Source organism: Diaporthe batatas (genome assembly GCF_019321695.1).
Source record: "Diaporthe batatas strain CRI 302-4 chromosome Unknown Contig00007, whole genome shotgun sequence".
NCBI classification, from domain to species: domain Eukaryota; kingdom Fungi; phylum Ascomycota; class Sordariomycetes; order Diaporthales; family Diaporthaceae; genus Diaporthe; species Diaporthe batatas.
In genome coordinates, this window is record NW_025408554.1 from 1600386 (window position 1) to 1617465 (window position 17080).

At 54.2% G+C, this 17080-nt stretch overlaps 4 protein-coding genes across 4 annotated transcripts; 2 read left to right on the top strand and 2 right to left on the bottom strand.

Annotated features, from left to right (window-relative positions):
- Positions 1–2204: 2204 nt before the first annotated feature.
- On the top strand, positions 2205–4915 carry KVR01_006780 (uncharacterized protein; the record flags this gene model as incomplete). The annotated part of the gene is made up of 3 exons (XM_044782343.1): positions 2205–2212; positions 2281–4496; positions 4587–4915. 3 exons carry the CDS (start codon positions 2205–2207, stop codon positions 4913–4915), a joined length of 2553 nt encoding a protein of 850 aa, XP_044644211.1.
- A 640-nt stretch (positions 4916–5555) lies between these two features.
- KVR01_006932 (uncharacterized protein) lies at positions 5556–7156 on the bottom strand (the record flags this gene model as incomplete). Its single annotated transcript, XM_044783101.1, has 4 exons — positions 5556–5946; positions 6005–6690; positions 6748–6825; positions 6887–7156. 4 exons carry the CDS (start codon positions 7154–7156, stop codon positions 5556–5558), a joined length of 1425 nt encoding a protein of 474 aa, XP_044644363.1.
- Positions 7157–7738: 582 nt separating this feature from the next.
- Positions 7739–11003, top strand: KVR01_006742 (uncharacterized protein). The gene is made up of 4 exons (XM_044785778.1): positions 7739–9143; positions 9198–9374; positions 9436–10028; positions 10094–11003. Exons 1-4 carry the CDS (start codon positions 8096–8098, stop codon positions 10946–10948), a joined length of 2673 nt encoding a protein of 890 aa, XP_044644173.1. The 5' UTR covers positions 7739–8095; the 3' UTR covers positions 10949–11003.
- Positions 11004–11514: 511 nt separating this feature from the next.
- KVR01_006593 (uncharacterized protein) lies at positions 11515–12548 on the bottom strand (the record flags this gene model as incomplete). Its single annotated transcript, XM_044781347.1, has 3 exons — positions 11515–11775; positions 11833–12232; positions 12298–12548. The coding sequence occupies 3 exons, from the start codon at positions 12546–12548 to the stop codon at positions 11515–11517; spliced, it is 912 nt and encodes a 303-aa protein (XP_044644024.1).
- Positions 12549–17080: the final 4532 nt, after the last annotated feature.

Here is a 17080-nt window from a genome sequence, read left to right on the forward strand (position 1 = left end):
GCCCACCTGGCTAGTGCGCTCAGTGCCCACTGCCCAGGTAGTTATTAGCGGACGGTGGGGGGCCAGGTTATTATTATACCACAGTATATACAGTGGTAATGACAATAATGACAACGTCCTCCTGCAGGATTTCCGAGGGTTGGCTAGTGTCACGGTCTCCCGTTCTCATCTGAGTCGTCCTGTAGGCAATTGGAGAATGCAACAATATGTTATATAGATTGGTACCCCGTCTACTATCACGAAACATGGAAGCCGGCAGAGCATATCCAGAATCGTGACTGATGGCCCGTCCCGCCCTCGCGAACACGCCCGTGACCACCGGCGATGGGGTAGGGTAGGTCATGCAAAGTGCCAGGGGAGGCGAACGAGAGCGACAGGGCGACAGAGCAACAGCCAGGCGGCCAGTCAGCCTAGAAACCGAGCATGGGGACAAGGCATGACACAATTACCCGAGGGGCCACAAGCAATTATTGGTACCTATGAGGAGCTGCCCTGCCCAGTCTGCATGATGCACAAGTTGGGGGGAGGGTGAAAAGGGGCCTTGGGACTGCGGCAGCACAGGCATCTGGGCACGTTGCTTCTGCTGCAAAGAGATAGCGCAACATTGCGTACGTACGTACTGTGCAGCCAGACTGCCCAGACTGCCAGACCGCGTGCGGTTCCCGCCGAACCCACCAATCCAGGATCGGAGCCCACGTTTCACACAGGCTCGGTGGGGACGGCGGATAGCTGAAGCCAGAGAAGCTTGTCAAAGGCTTCCAAAGGGTCTCTCACATGCTGGAGAGCCTCCCACAGGAGCTACCGAGTATGATATATGACCAAGGGGAGCGTTGAGGTGAGGGCGATGGCTTTGCCCCACCGCCGCGGAATCTCTGATGCTGGTGATAGATGATGCCTGGTGCCCGGACACCTGCCCATGCTGCCCTAGGGCGGGCTCCAGGGACCATCAGACGGCCGGGCCAGTCACAATCCTCAGGAGCTCCCTGCTCGAACTCGGCAGCCGCTGCGGACCGAAAGCAAGCACCACTTGCTGGACATCCTGACATGCTCGAGATGCGGACGGATACCCGTGTGCAGAGCCGAAGGGAGTGGCGGTCCTGATTGGTCGTCTTGCCGCCGAACCATGGAACGGAGTGGCATCCAGAGGGACTAGACTAGGTCGCCCACCAAACGCAATGGCACACACACCCTGGCAGCCTGGCAGCCCTGTTTAGCTGGTTAGGCTTTTGGAGTGAAATGAACTCATGGTCGGGCAAGGCCATGGCACACAGTCTGGCCTGTCTCTGACTGCCCCCGTCTGTCAGTCTGACGACTTGATGATGGGGTGGATGAAGATGCAACGGTTCGCAACGGTTCACAACAAGCCCCGCACCCAGGGACATGGTCTGTCTGTCTACTTGTGTACCACAAATGTGTTGAACCACAGAGAAAAACGGATGCACCCACGGCTGCCACGTCCCCAAGGCGTAGGTTTTGGTATATGACCGACTGATTGATTGACTGATTGGTAGACCAAGCTATGGTTTCCAACTCACACTGTGCAGGCATGGATGGCCCTTCTGCACCTTGGGTACTAGCTGCAGACTGGTAGAACGCGGAGACTTGGGAGAATGGAGTCTGGGAGTCTGGGAGTCTGGGAGTCTTTGTTGGTGTGTTGGTAGGAGCTGGACCAGACTGCTCACCAGAGACACACCATGGGTTCGCATGCGGTCTTGTGTGCCTGACCTTCTTGTGCCCTGCTAACATCTGCAGGAGAGTGAGTGATTGAGAGAAAAGTATTGCATGCGAGGCCGTCAGCTGAAGGCCAGGGAGCAAGCTGCCCTCACAGTAGATCGATCGACCCCGGGCTTGCGCATCCGTCGTCTCTGTCTACCACCGCTAGGCCTGGCTTGCCTGGGTACTTACTATGGGGTGACGGTTGAGAGAACCCGCCCCCTGGAGCGAAGCTTGGGCCAGTTCGACCTTCTCCGCTTGGGGGTGGCTAGGTGGCTCCTCCGGTTCAGAGCCTCGGGCCCAAATTCTGGGGTACCTGGCAAGGGACAATATCACATGCCTCGCAGAGTCGTCGAGCCGCACCGCAGCCCGGCTGTTAATGACATCGGCACAACAAGCAGTGACCTGCAACGCGAGCAGTTCCGCAACGTCTCGTCACCAGCTTCATCGCATACTCCCTGGAACTCCTACATAATCCCTACCTGTCGTGAATGGCTTTGTGAGCCATTCAGTCGATCTCAGTGTCGCCGCTGACTGACAAGGGCGCCGCTCGGCTTCATCGCACAGCGCCGCCGCCATACCCGATGGCAGGCACGTAATCCTCCGACACACTCCCGATAGAAATCCGCCACGCAAACACAGCATGGCAGGCCAGTCGACGCTGCGGCACTCGGCCGCCGAGGGCGCCATTCTGGAGCTGGTCGAAAAGTATACCACCTTGATCCGAACTCGCCTGCGCCAGACCTCGCGGACGACCCGCCTCCTCGCGACCCTCGCCCTTGTTTCCTCCATCATCCTCGGCGCAGAGGGCTCCCGCCGCTGGTGGAGGCGCAGGAAGTCGGAGAAGGAGCAGGGCTTCAAGCTCGTCAGGACCAACTCGTGGCTGCACAATAAGGATGGCTCGCGCACCATCTACGTCCCTTACAAGGACGGCACCTCCAAGGTCGTCATCCACACCACAAAGCCCCTGACCTTTGAGGCGCACCGGAGGCTTTTTCTCAACCCGCCCCGCGTCTCCGGCCTGGGCGATGGCACCGTACCTTCTGCGCAGACCAAGCCGGGGCTCAACCTGGCCTTTCTCCACCAGTTCCTGAGCCTCATGAGCATCATGATACCGAGGTGGACGAGCAAGGAGGCCGGCCTGCTCGTCAGCCATGGCGTTTTCCTCATGTTGCGGACTTATCTCTCCTTGGTGGTAGCCCGCCTTGATGGTGAGATTGTTCGTGACTTGGTCGCTGGCAACGGCAAGTCTTTTATCTGGGGCATTGTCAAGTGGTGTGGCCTGGGAAGCTTTGCCTCGTATACCAACGCCATGATCAAGTTTCTCGAGTCAAAGGTATCCATCGCCTTCCGGACAAGATTGACGCGGTACATACACGACCTCTACCTCAACGACAATCTCAACTACTACAAGCTGTCGAACCTGGACGGCGGCGTCGGCCAAGGGGCAGACCAGTTCATCACCCAAGACCTGACTCTGTTCTGTGCTGCAGCTGCGAACTTGTACTCATCCTTGGGAAAGCCCTTTGTCGACATCTGCGTCTTCAACTACCAGCTCTACCGGTCTCTCGGCCCCTTGGCATTGACAGGTCTATTGAGCAATTACTTCTTCACTGCGTCCATCCTTAGGCGCCTTTCGCCTCCGTTTGGCAAGCTCAAGGCCGTCGAAGGCGCAAAGGAGGGTGACTTCCGCAGCTTACATGCCCGCCTGATAGCCAACGCCGAGGAAGTAGCCTTCTATGGCGGCGCGGAAATGGAGAAGCACTTCCTCAACCGCGAGTTCAAGTCTCTCAAGACCTGGATGGAGGGGATTTACATGCTCAAGATCCGCTACAATATCCTGGAAGACTTCATCCTAAAGTACAGCTGGAGCGCCTACGGCTACCTCCTGTCCTCTTTACCCGTCTTCCTCCCCGCCTGGGGAGGACTGGGTGGGGCATCAGAGCTCTTGGATTCGGCCGAAAAGGGTGGCCGTGAGCGCGGCCGCATGCAGAACTTCATCACGAACAAGCGCCTTATGCTGTCGCTCGCCGATGCAGGCGGCCGCATGATGTACAGCATCAAAGACCTGTCCGAACTGGCCGGATACACCAGCCGCGTGTACACGCTCATCTCGACTCTGCATCGTGCACATGCAAACGCGTACTTCGCTCGGGGTAGGCCCAACGAGCTCTACTCTCTGAGCGACGTCCAGGGCACCATGCAGAAGGGTTTTGACGGCGTGCGCCTGGAGAACGTACCCGTCGTAGCCCCGGCCCTGTGGCCTCAGGGAGGAGACGAGCTGATCGAATCCATCAGCCTGATTGTCCGCCGTGGGGAACACCTTCTCATTTCGGGCCCGAATGGCGTCGGCAAGAGCGCCATCAGCCGTGTCCTGGCCGGACTGTGGCCCGTGTATCGCGGCCTAGTTTCACGGCCAAAGACCAACGGCGAGGACGGGATCATGTTCCTCCCGCAGCGGCCGTACCTAAGCGTGGGCACGCTACGGGACCAGGTCATTTACCCGGACGGCGAGGCAGACATGCGCGAGAAGAGGAAGAACGAGCACGATCTGAAGGGTGTGCTTGAGGCCGCCAGGCTGGGGTACCTGCCTGATCGCGAGGGCGGCTGGGACACCAAGAAGGAGTGGAAGGATGTTCTTAGCGGCGGCGAGAAGCAGAGGATGGGCATTGCGAGGCTGTTATACCATGAGCCCCAGTACGCGTTCATCGATGAAGGCACAAGTGCGGTGTCAAGTGATGTCGAGGGACTCTTGTATGAGACTTGCAAGGAGAAGGGGATAAGTAAGTTGATCCTCTCCGAGAACCGCATAGTCCGAAAGCTAGCACATGGGCTCTTTCCCTGCCCAGCACTAACCGGCATGATTCACGTAGCACTCATCACGATTTCGACCCGCGCCTCCCTCAAGAAATACCACACCTTCAACCTCGTGCTTGGAATGGGCGAGAACGGCGACGAGTGGGAGTTTGAGCGCATCGGCACCGAGCGGGAGAAGATGCACGTCGAGAGGGAGCTCCAGGAGCTGAGAGAGAGGCTGGCGAAAGTCGAGGAGTGGAAGACGAGGAGGGACGAGATCGAGAAGGAGCTGGCGCAGGTGTGGGTCGAGGGCGGCGATAGCCTGCAGCCTCCGGCATACACGGAGAAGCAGGAAGGGCAGGAGACCGGCGCAAACGAGCAGGGCAACGTGGACGTACAGGCATGATAAACGGAGTTGTAAGTGTGTGTCTATGTATGCGTTTTATGCTCTGTCCGCTCGAATGTACTTGGCCACCATTTCAAGCAAAAGAAAAGTTCTCGCCCGTCTCTTCTAAGGCCGATGCTGCCACTGCGCGCCAGGCTGCTAACATCTTCAAATGGTGGCGATGTGGGACTCACAGCAGTCAAGTCAGGTAGAGCAAGTGACAGGGACCGCAACTTTGTATGATTAGAAAGTGACCTCTGCTCGTTTCAGTGAACTGGCTGCGTAAGATAGTTACAAAGCCCAAACGATGCTTTGTGGTGGTTCTTACTGGGTCGACCACCCATAGCTCTCAAGTATCGTAGCACGTTAATCGTCTATTGAGGCACCCTGCCACGGGATCAGCACATCTCGTCGCCCATGCCAATTGTCCGGCCCACTCAGTTTCACATAACCGTAGGGGCAGACAGCTGATAACAAAAGAAAATCTTTTTGAAGTGGTGCAATGACCATCCGTCGTCGATTCTATGTCTACCCCGACTACAGTACAGTTTGGCCGGTGTCTCCACAGGTATTATACAACCAATGCTGCCGCCTTCTCGACCAATTCACTCTCTTCACTTTCCGCTCTCTCTTTTGATTTTCTCTCATCCAATCGCTCAGCTCAAGAGAACATCCTGCTCATGTCGCCACGGAGTCTCTGGTAGTCGAATAGTCCCTCGATGCTGCCAACAGCAGAGACAGCGACATCCTGATCCCAGATCCTCCTCTGTGCGAAGCTGATAACGTCGTTGGCGGAAACAGCGTCGATGGTTCGCTCGATCTCACCAGGGCTCATCCGTCGGCCGGTGGTCACGATCTGTCGGCCAATGTCCTCAGCCAGGGCGGTGGTGCCATCCAGGGACAGCAGGATGGAGGCCTTGAGCTGAGCCTTGGCGCGCTCAACCTCGGCCTCGGTGACGGACTGGGACAGACGGGACCACTCGCGCATGGCGAAGTGCACGAGGTCGTCGACGCGGGTAAGCTTGTCGGTGACGAGGTAAATGCCCCAGAGACTATCAACGGGATTAGCGTACTTGAACATGAAGCCCCGGCCTTGAGCTCAAATCTTACCCAGTGTCGCTGTAGCTTGTGGAGAAGCTCATGAAGCTGTTGGCAAGGTCGTGCTTGTGAACGAATCCGCTAAGCTTGCTGCCCTGGTGAGGCGCATTGCCCAGAGCCTTGTCGTAGTTGCCGACAATGGCCTGGGCGACGAGAGCAGTGAAGTAGTCCTCATCGTTCCAGCTGACACCCTCAACGGCAATGGCGATGTTGGCGGTGGGAATGGTGTCGTCGCGTATCCGGACATCAGAGCCAATGAACTCGGGCTTCTTCTTGGAGAGGAGGTAGGCGTGGGTCTCGGGGGACTTCCCAGACAGCTTGGAGAAGTTCTTGTCGGCAAGCTCGACGAGGGTCTCGTGGGGGATGCCACCTGCACCGACGAGGACCATGCGGTCGGCAGTGTAGTTGTTCTTGATGTAGTTCACGAGCTCGGTCCGGGTGATGTCACGGATGTTCTCCTTGGGGCCCAGGATCGTGCGGCCCAGGGGCTGATGCTGGAAGGCAGTGGCGTGGAGGTGGTCAAAGACGACCTCCTCAATCTGCTTCTCGACCTCCTCGGACTCGCGCAGGATGACGTCGCGTTCCCGCTCGATAGCGGAAGCCTCGAGCTTGGAGTTCTGGAGGATATCGGCGAGGATATCGACGCATTGCGGGACGTCCTCGTTGAGCGCCTTGGCGAAGTATACGGTGTTCTCGCGCTGGGCTATTGTCAGATCTGATACTCTCGGAGCTCAATGGTGTGTGACGCGACGTACAGAGGTGTAGGCGTTCAGGTGCGCGCCCAGGTTCTCGATCTCGAGCTCAAGCTGTTGTTGTGTCCGGTTGGCAGTACCCTTTCAACGTATCAGCATCGTGTCCAGCGCCAGGCTGACTGCTCCGGTCCGGGTTGTGTACCTTGAAGGCCAAGTGCTCGAGGAAGTGCGCGGTGCCATTTGTCTCTGCTGTCTCTGCTCGCGAGCCGGCGTCGATCCACATGCCGACGGTGGAGGTCTGCGCATATGGGGAGTGTTGAGTGGCGACGGTCAAACCATTCTTGAGCGTCGTGGTCTGGGTCTTGATGGGGGCGGAGACGGGAGTAGCGAAGTTTCGTCGCAGGCCGGCCGAAGGGAATGCCCTCTTGGTGAGGCCCTTGGAAAGGTTCAGAGCGAGTCTCCGGGACGCCATCGTGAGCGTTTGCCAATCGCCTGGGCTGATCTGGGGGAGGGTCAATGGCAGTCCTGGGAGCGAATTGAGGCAGCAAGTACCTGGAGACTGGCAAGATACGGGGTTGGATGGGTGGGCTGGGTGGGTTGAGGCGTTTAGTCGTCGAACAAAACTGATGTCTTCGGTAAGCTCAAAAACCTTGGCCTCAGGCAAGTATGCTATTTGGCTCAGCCGGGCTCTCCCGAGCAAACAGAAGGAAAGAGAAATAACCAGCCCGTGATTGGCTGGACCGCATGTTATGTAATCACCAATCGACCCCTGTCGATTGATACGTCCCTTGACGTGCTCACCTCCACTTCGTCCCATTCCGCCCTGGAGGGGCAGGGGGCATGGGGAGTGAGTACCGTGTAAAGGCGTGAGCAGAGCATGGCGATCACTTGAGCACACAGCTTGACGGACTCATCACAGGGAGTTGGGCATTGAAACATGAGTATTTGGGAGACCTTCAGATGCCTGCATAACCGCTACAAGACTGTCCTGGGGAATCGAATAAAAGCCATGCGCATATAATATAATTGAGCCTCCAGGGGGTCGTCAGTACACGGAGGAGAAATCACCGGGACTGCTGCCCGAACTCCGCCTCGAAGCTCTTGCATCCAAGGCGTGCAGAGAGGAGCACTTGCCCGCATCTGCATCGTGCTGCAGGGTTCCGAATGACCTAGGTATGACCCTAACGTGGGGACGGAGCTGGCATCCATGGCTTCCCTGTTCCCTCGTAGACTCAGTACTGTGAATCTGTCCATCGAACATCCCCTCAACCTGCCCGGGTCATCACCACCTGCTCAGTCAATTACTGTCACTCGGACGGGATACCGTCGCTAAGACATCCCCTCATAAGAACCACAAGCACACACCATCAACACACTTCGAACCAGGGCATTCTTTTTTTTCTTCGCTACCATGAGTGCCGCTGACGAGGATTACGACGAGTTGATCTATCACGTCCCCAAGCAAAAAAAGCCTCCAGCTGGTCTGGACAAAATGGGTGCCGCAATTTCAGTGTGGCCGCCCCTGGGCCAGGTCACCCAGGTCCAAAAGGGCAGCATTGGGTTCGTCGTACTTCTTGAGGTCCCAGCCGACCAGGCCAACCAGCCATGGGAGGTTGCACTCTGGCATTCGGCAGGAGGAGACTGGAACGAGACTATGCTGTCCCCAGCTGAGAGGACGCCATCCACATTGCAGGCCCCTGACGAGTCGGTATCTCGCACCTGGTTCCAGGGCACCATTCCCATCACGTCTCTCCTCAACTTCACCGTCAAGTATCGCTCTGGATCGGGCCAGGAATGGTGTTGGATCCGGGATGGGCATGGTGTGGGCGATGGTACCGTCATTCTCAAATCCGATCTGACGACCGAGGCTCTTTCAGACGACTTTGGAAAGATCCTGAAGGGCTACGATCCCAATATTACCGTCAAACCCTGCCAGTCTCAGTGTCCTGGGACGCGATTGTGGGCTCTGGAGGCCAGTGTGGAAGCCGCTAAGGGGGAGCATTCTACCTTCACTGACTTTAATCTGGGCTTGCCATGGGGAGGTTTCCTCCGATGGTTCTCCCTGATCCGCATCTGGGCACCGTGGCTCGCACCGAGGCACGGCAAGACCAAGTTCGAACTTGACAAGGACGCCGTTCTCTCAGCATTTGTCAGCTCTGAGGGCCAACACCTTGTTCTGCTGGCCGTCAGTGGTATCAACGATGTGATGGCCCTGTTCCGAAGTGACAAATCAGGAAATGTCCAGCTACATCTGCGGAACGATGGCGAAAAGGCCGAGAAAACGCTCGTTCTTGCTGCAGTCGGCCATAACTTTGAAAGTGCGAATGCGGCCGTCATGTACCATGCTCGGCAGGCCGTTGCTACAAGTAAGAGGCTAAGTGGGGAGCTTGAACAAGAGATGAAAGCTCTTCAAGAAGGAGTCAAGCCGGAGTGGATGGAGAACTGGTACGACGGACTAGGTAAGGAGACGAAAGAATCAATGTCCCCCAGTCAATCCCGAACTGACGAGCTAGGATTCTGCACCTGGAATGCGCTTGGCCAGAGACTCACGGACGAGAAAGTCCTTCATGCGGTCGATGAGTTGACCAAGCATAACATCAAGATAACGAGCTTGATCATAGACGACAACTGGCAGAACATCGATTATCGTGGCGAGGGCCAGTTTCAGTATGGCTGGAACGACTTTGAAGGTACGTGTGATCCGGTGATATCCCCAGTTGCCTTGAGTACCTGAGCCTTGACATCTTGCAGCCGAGCCCAAGGCTTTCCCCAATGGTCTCAAGGACGTGGTCACCAAGATCAGGAACAAGCATCCCCACATTCAACACGTCGCAGTATGGCATGCGCTGCTCGGATACTGGGCAGGTCTGAGTCCCGATGGAAACCTTGCCAAGAAATACAAGACCGAGGAAGTTGTGCGCGAGGATCAGAATCGTAGGTGGCTACCTCTTGGAGGCAAGATGACGGTGGTCGGCAAGGATGATGTGCACAAGTTCTACAATGACTTTTACAAGTTTCTTTCCGACTCTGGTATCGATGGTGTCAAGACCGACGCTCAGTTTATGACGGACACGTGGGTGTCTGCGAAGGCGCGCCGAGAGCTGATCACGGAGTACCTCGACGCCTGGACAATATCATCTCTTCGGCACTTCAGCATTAAATCGATCAGCTGCATGTCTCAGACTCCAGAGATCTTGTTCTACTCCCAGCTGCCCCGGAACAGGCCTGCAATCCTTTGCAGGAACTCAGACGATTTCTTTCCAGAGATCCCATCCTCTCATCCTTGGCACATATGGACCAATGCGCACAACAGTCTGTTCACACAGCATCTGAACATTCTACCTGTGAGTCACTGATCGTCAGACTGGCATCATACAGCTTTCGAGCTCCATATTAACAATTCAAACAGGACTGGGACATGTTCCAGACCGTTCATGACTATTCCGGCCTCCACGCTGCGGCTCGTTGCGTTAGCGGAGGCCCGATCTACATTACCGATGTGCCAGGTCAGCACAACATCGATCTCATTAACCAGATGACGGGCATCACTCCGCGTGGCAAGACCGTAATTTTCAGACCCAATGTCCTGGGTCGTAGCATCGATCAATATGTTGGCTACCATGACGACTCTTTGCTGAAGGTCGGCTGCTACCACGGCAGGGCAGTCACAGGCACGCCCATACTCGGGGTTTTCAACATCTCTGCTCGGAAGCTCACAGATATCATCCCTCTCGACAGGTTCTCGGGGGTCTTGCCATCGTTGCATTACATTATCCGGGCTCATACGACCGGGCTTATCACTACGCCCGTCCAGATCAGCCACCCAAGCTCGAAGCTGACAGTCTCCTTGGATGTCAGAGACTACGAGATCTTCACGGCCTTCGCGTTGTCTCCCTTTGAAAGTGACAGTTTAGGTCGTGTACAGGTGGCTAATCTGGGTCTGATTGAGAAGATGACCGGTGCTGCGGCTATTGTCTCGAGCGAGTCGGATTATTTGGAGAACGGGAGGGTGCTGGTCGACACTCGCCTAAAGGCCCTAGGCGTTCTGGGCATCTACATCTCCAAGCTGCCGGACATGAGCCTGAATGACGATTTCATGGTCACGATTCAAGGACAGGTGATCCCTCCTCACACGGTTTCGATCAACAAGACTTCTGGCTCAATCCTTGAGATTGACGTTGAGAAGGCTTGGAATGAGCTAGGCCTGAAGCCGGGCTGGAGCAATGAGGTCGAAGTAAAAGTCTATTTTAGCATTGAGAAGTAAGAGATGCCCACAGCCTGTCATAGCTGACTTGAATACATGATTCGTATTACACGACCTTCAGATGGTTTGTCACTTGTAAAGACCTTGTTTCGGTCCTTCATTGTATTTCATTGTACTTTGCCTGTGCATGGCTCATTTCCTCAAGGTGACCTGGCCCTGGGTCGTTCCATAGGCCCTCCCCAGCACCCTGTTCTAGCCAAGATTGATTGCGGCTGATTTTCGCGGTGTCCTTCTTTTTGCCCATTCTGTTCTCTTCTTCCGTTCTTGAAAAACCTAGTGTGTTATCTAACCAAGGCTTTTCAAAGTGTTATGCGCTCGTAGCAAGTTAGACTCTGTTGGAGAAGAGTTGAAAGATGGTAGTCAGATATGCTACTTAGATTTGACACACTCAAACTCATGCAAGCCGATTCAAAGGTTCGGTTCGGCACTAACATTGGATACAAAATAAATGCGAATTAAAAAGTTGAGCCAACTGCCGCCTCTGACACCTTTGGGAAACGAGTCCTAGTACTAACTCGGAGAACGATTCCACCCGTTGTTACTTGGCAAATGGCATATTATTGCCTTTAGGCAACACATTGACTGTAGTACTCGTTGGTGACCTTGCAGGATCCTTGCGCACATGTTGTTGGACCTGTGTAGCCTATACCACCACATTGAGCCCACAGCGCTGCATCTGAACCCAAACCCGATCCTGATCCTGACCCCGAACCAGAGCCAGAGCCAGAGCCAGAGCCAGAGCCAGAGCACGAAATCGGCCCCGGGCCGGGGATGGAGTAGGTCTTGCCACCCATGTAAGGCTGACCAGAGTTGTCATAGATGTTAACCTATAAGTGACTGTCAGCACCATGAGAATAGTGATAGTACGAAAGGCGAGGTCATACCAAGACACCGGGGTCAGTAGGCGAGTATGGACCAGGCATGCTAACAAAGTTGCTTCCCGTGTTCGTCCCCGAGCCCGTGACGCGGATCTGTGCACACTCCATATAAAATTGGGATCCTCCCTGGGTTCCGGCGCTGTGCAGCGCGATCAGTTCGACGCGGAGGAGATAGTCGCCTGGAGCTATGCAAGAGGGCATCGTGAAGTAGTGCCAGCCCCCGCCGGCGATCATGTTATCAACGGCCCACTTGCCGCCGGAGAGGCCCTCGTGTGCAACCTTGAACCACTTGAGACCGCTGGTTCCCGTAGTCGCCGCGTTGTCGACCTTGGCGAGATAATAGGAGATGGGCCCCTTGTGGCTCTTCGCGATCGGGTTGTCCGGGTCATTCGCGCCTTGAGCACCTCTGAAGGGGGGAGAACAAATTAGTGACAGCTTGTCGTCTTGACTTCGCGATAGTCTCATACTTGCCCAATGACATGGCCCCACCAAGCTCCAACCTTTGCTCCAGCCGGGATGCTGATCACGTTGTTGTCCTTGTACACAATTCCCGTGTTGCAGGCGAAATTTGCGTCATTCGGACTGTAAAGCGGGTAGTCACTGCTCGGGGCACGAACGCCTTTGAGTTGGCCTTGATCCTGGCCGTTGATGGACAGCTTCTGCATAATTGAATGTCCTGATGCACAGGCCGCGAGGGCGGCGATGGCGAGAAGGGACTTCATGATACGCTGTATAGGAAGTTCAAACAGCAAATTGTAGTTGGACGTCCTAGACCCTTCCAAGCCACTGCTTTCTGACGTGGCAGACGATGGCTTTTTATGGATTTCATATTGTGCAGGATACACAGATTAACATTTCACCTACACATGTACCTAAATTGCGAGCTCTAGATGTCAATCATTACTAAGGTACCTGTATGACATGTGTTAAGTACGGATACAGGGGCCAGGAACACCTCCAATATACAAATTCGGTCTGCGAGATGAAATCAGATTTCGCAAGCACCGGGCGTAAATGCTCCGCAATGGCAATTCCTTAGATTGGTAGGAGTGGGAGAGGCGTTCTGGTCTAAACGGCTGAGGCTCTTGGCTTTAGTTACTAATTGGCGGCGGAATATAATTGTGCGAGTTTCACGGTCCGTAGCCTCCGCATCCAATTAATAAATTACCCCAGGGTAGTAATAAGTATCGTCGTTCGTTTAGTGAGGAACCCCCGGAGATTGGATTTCTTTCTGCTACCAAAAATAGGTCCAATATTCACATGCAGTTGCTGTAAGTGATTAAATCAACTACATCCGATTATCCAACATACGTTGAATACGACAAAGCGTTCGATGCTCTCAAACCGAACGGATGCGGTGTTTCCAGACAGTTGAATCGTAATAGCGAAGGATATAGGTAGATGTGTCTTCCCTGTGCGCCAGCTTTTTATTCCGGAGTGACATTTTCTGCGCAAGAGGCCTGCAGGCGGGCCATACTGCCTGAAGGCGGGTGTCCTTCGCCGTGTCTACCGAAAGTCTATCGTTGAAGTTCTTCTTGGCCGAGCTCTCAAGGAACTCTGGAGAGCGGGTAGACGAACTGGATGTGCTGGGTCAGGTGGCTGGGAAGACTGTTCCCGCCGACTCGAAGGACGCGCTGCGACTGCGGAACTTCGTACTCGGAGAGGTTGCACCTCGACAAAGAGTTCGCCAATCCGACAGAGGCGTTAAAGGATAACCAGTGACTTAGAATACTGTGCAACGCTCCGGCCGCCCGTTCCTGGTAGGCATGGCTGGCTGCGAGATAGATGTGTGCCGTACTATACACGACATTATAGCTCTTCGAGGCCTGGTTGGCGCAGGCTGGTGGGAAAACTCGCCACAAGTCTTGTTGACTTCAGGCTGACCGAAGTATTTCCATGCCGAAGTTACCGTCACGGTCTCGTGGACAGCCCTGGAGCCCGTTTGTCGGCTGCCTTACTTGTGTCGCTGTCGCCAGCCCAAGAGCCCAGAGGGCTGTTGGAAGTGGTGAGGCCATCTGCTTAGTCTTTTCCCTTGCCCGACTATTGGGACAAGTGATCATTGCTCAACATCGAGGTGAGTGCCCAGGCTGACCGCCGACTACCCCGAGCGAGCAACCGCCACTCCTGAAGTCGACTTTCAATGTTATACAAAAAGCATTGATCTGCCGAAGGGTTGATCAAGCATCCAACAACATTGTACCCGGGCGGGCATGCCTGTAGATCGCTACGTGAAGAGACTAAATGCATTTAGAACAATCAATGGGGACAGAACAGCACAATATCGTATTTTCAACTCGTGGAAGCAACTTTGTCGTCAACGGCCAAATTTAAAGGGCTGACAGGGGTCCACGACCGTCCACGCCCATTCATGACAAGCTCCATTGTAAGATCGAAAAGACATCGCGGTTCAATTGCGGACCTCAGAATAGCTACCCAGGTAGACAACCGAGAGCCGGAGGAGCTCGCGACTGGTATTTTGGCAGCCCATATCGCCTCATCGAACCCCCGCCCCCACACACAGACATTTCAATTTCAGGCCGCCTGAGGCTCGATGCCGAGGCGCTTCGCTTCAGAGGCTACGATTTCCGGTATGGCATCCTTCATGGTCCCACGGGTCGGCTCCCAGCCGAGCTGCTTTCTTGCTCTGTTTGCGAAACTCTTCGAGTTTAGTCCCCAGCTAACGCTTGACCGGATTCCTTGAGCTACGGTGTTGTCCAGGGTGGTCACCTCCACCTTCGGTTCGGCCATAAACCCTTGCTTGACCATCTCCCCAGCGACCCCTAGTTGAGTTCATTGTCAGCTTCTTCTCACATGCATAAATGATCCATAGACCTATCCTCTCAGGTCGCATGGTGATAAGACTCACATCTGGAAACATCGCCCCATTTGAAAGGTCCAGCCTCGCAGAAGTAGTACCCGTGCTTTCCGAAGAACTCTGGATCATTGACTCTCTTGGAGTCCTGAGCCGACTCAACGAGATTGACGATGAGGTCCGACAGGTCATGCACGTGGATGAAATCCCATTCGGTAAGGCCCTTGCCAATGACTGGAGCAAAGCCGTTCTTAAGTGTGAACTTGGCCAGGTCATAGACCTGGATCGAGCGGGTGTTTCCGGGTCCTCTGGACGGGCCATTGATACAAGGCGGCCCGACGATAGCAGTCTTGACGGCACCGGTATCATTCGCTCCCAGCACGACTTTGTCAACATCCCGGTGCATAGCCTGGTCAGGCAGGGACGTAATCTTTTCGATGTCAGCAATGTCGTCGTATTTCTCGTCCGGGTGTGGCGCCTCGCCGTAGCGCTCGTCTTGGACGTCTCTCTGTTGGGAAGCGTCAGCCAAGGCAAATTAGGCCCCAGGTAGCCCGAAGAGAAGTACCCATGTCAGCAGCCCAGTTCCACAGATGTGGATATACACTCCCGGCTTCTCGGAGGTGTGGCCAGCCTCAATGCCCTTCACAATGGCCTTGGCAGAGGGCATGTCATCCGCAGACTGAGCGGTATCTGTAAGAGAACCTGGTCAGAATGAGGCTAGACGATGACGGTCTGTACTGGAGACGTTGACTTACGAACAACAATGTCTGCCTCGGCAGCGGCCTTTTCGATAACGGCGGCATTATCTAGTGAGCCATAGACAAGCTTGACGTTGGGGTACTTGGCTTTGACAACCTGGCCCTTTTCCTCATTGCGAACCAGAAGGGTGTACTCATAGTCAGGGTGCTTCTTCTCAAGCACGTAGAAGGCGTCACCGCCGATATAGCCTGGTGATGGGGCCCTAATTAGACTACTGGAGCGGCTACTTGGACAAAGCGTAAGTGCAGCACCTACCGGTGACTCCAGTGCTGGGAAAGGTTAGTAATTGGAACAGATAGATACCTAGGGTAACTACGTATGTGAGCGGTAAGGGGGCTGCGACTTACAGAAAGATCTTGGGTGCCATACTTTTTGTGCAATATTTCTGGTCCGCGTATTTGCCTTCAAGTTGAATTTGAACGACTTACAACTATTGAGTGCAAGGAAGGGAGGAAGAATGCTGTCACGGAGACGGACTCGATTTGTATACGGAGGGATAGTTGCTACGGCAAGATTTAGTGCACCGTAGACCTTGTAATTAACAATGTCGTGCTTAGATATGGGGCCAGTTTCAATGTTACGCCGAACGCCGCGGGGATCTACAGCAGCAAGTGGCTTGTGTCTGGCGTGAATGACATGCTGATGTGTAAGCATGCATCCCTGCGGGGAACATTAGAAATGGGAACGGATACACATCTTCGTCATATCCAATTTCAAATACAATGTGAAGCCACAAAAGGCTCGCCAATACGTTTTCCCGTTACCGTCATGAAAGTATTTTAGAGACGGTTTCAAGGATAAGAAAGAAAACGAGACGTGAGCGTTTTTAGTTTGCATTTGTCATGCTTTATTAGTACAAGAAGGCAGTAGTACTATCTGTCTCAGGTCGCCATGGTTGCTCTCTATTCTGCTAGTACCTAGATTAGGGTACTGGTGATGTTGTTGGCTGGAGTGCGTTGCGAATGAGGAAAGGGAAATGAACCATTGACAGTAGACATACTATGGCTCAGCATGCGACTCTTAATCCTAAGATTTCGAATTCATGAAATCTGAATTCAATTATCAACCATCAACATGCTCGTGAAATCTTGCGGTGGGCCCAGATTTATGACGACACGACTCTGCCCCATTCACTAGTAGTAGTCTGCGGGTGATCGACGTCATCGACGCATCAATTGTGATTGCAGCAACAAATGGGTGCTGAATTGCCAGATAGAGTCCTTGGTAAACATTTCACTTAGCGGGGCAAATAAAATAGTATTTTCAAATTGAGGGATATATCGGGCTCAGACTGGGTTTACCCCAAATTACCCGACACGGGGAGCACTCCATGTCTGTGACGGCGCGAGGCCTTACCTAGGTATACATTGCTTAGGATTCAAATCTAACTTGAAATTCTGTATTTTTTTTGGCCTGCGTATCCTTTGTGCAAGCAGTTACTGGATTCGTGTTAACATCTTATTCTTATGTGTAACAATCTCTGTGGTATGTAGGTAGAGAAAGCGCTGGCTTTCAAATATCACCATGCCTAGGCAGACCGCAGATGATGCACTGCGTCAGCGAAATAAAAGCTGAGTTTCAAGTTACATGCATGGTAAGACTCCGATAATCTACCTCATTATATCCCATAGCGTGCACTAGGTGTGACGGTACGGCACTTTTACACTGCTTGGAGTTTCAAGT

Excerpts from the sequence above, each read along its gene's own strand:
- KVR01_006742 (XM_044785778.1), top strand. The coding sequence starts at position 8,096 with ATGAGTGCCGCTGACGAGGATTACGACGAGTTGATCTATCACGTCCCC. Across the intron at positions 9,375-9,435 it reads TGGCTGGAACGACTTTGAAG|CCGAGCCCAAGGCTTTCCCC; the intron begins GTACGTGTGATC and ends GACATCTTGCAG. Across the intron at positions 10,029-10,093 it reads AGCATCTGAACATTCTACCT|GACTGGGACATGTTCCAGAC; the intron begins GTGAGTCACTGA and ends CAATTCAAACAG.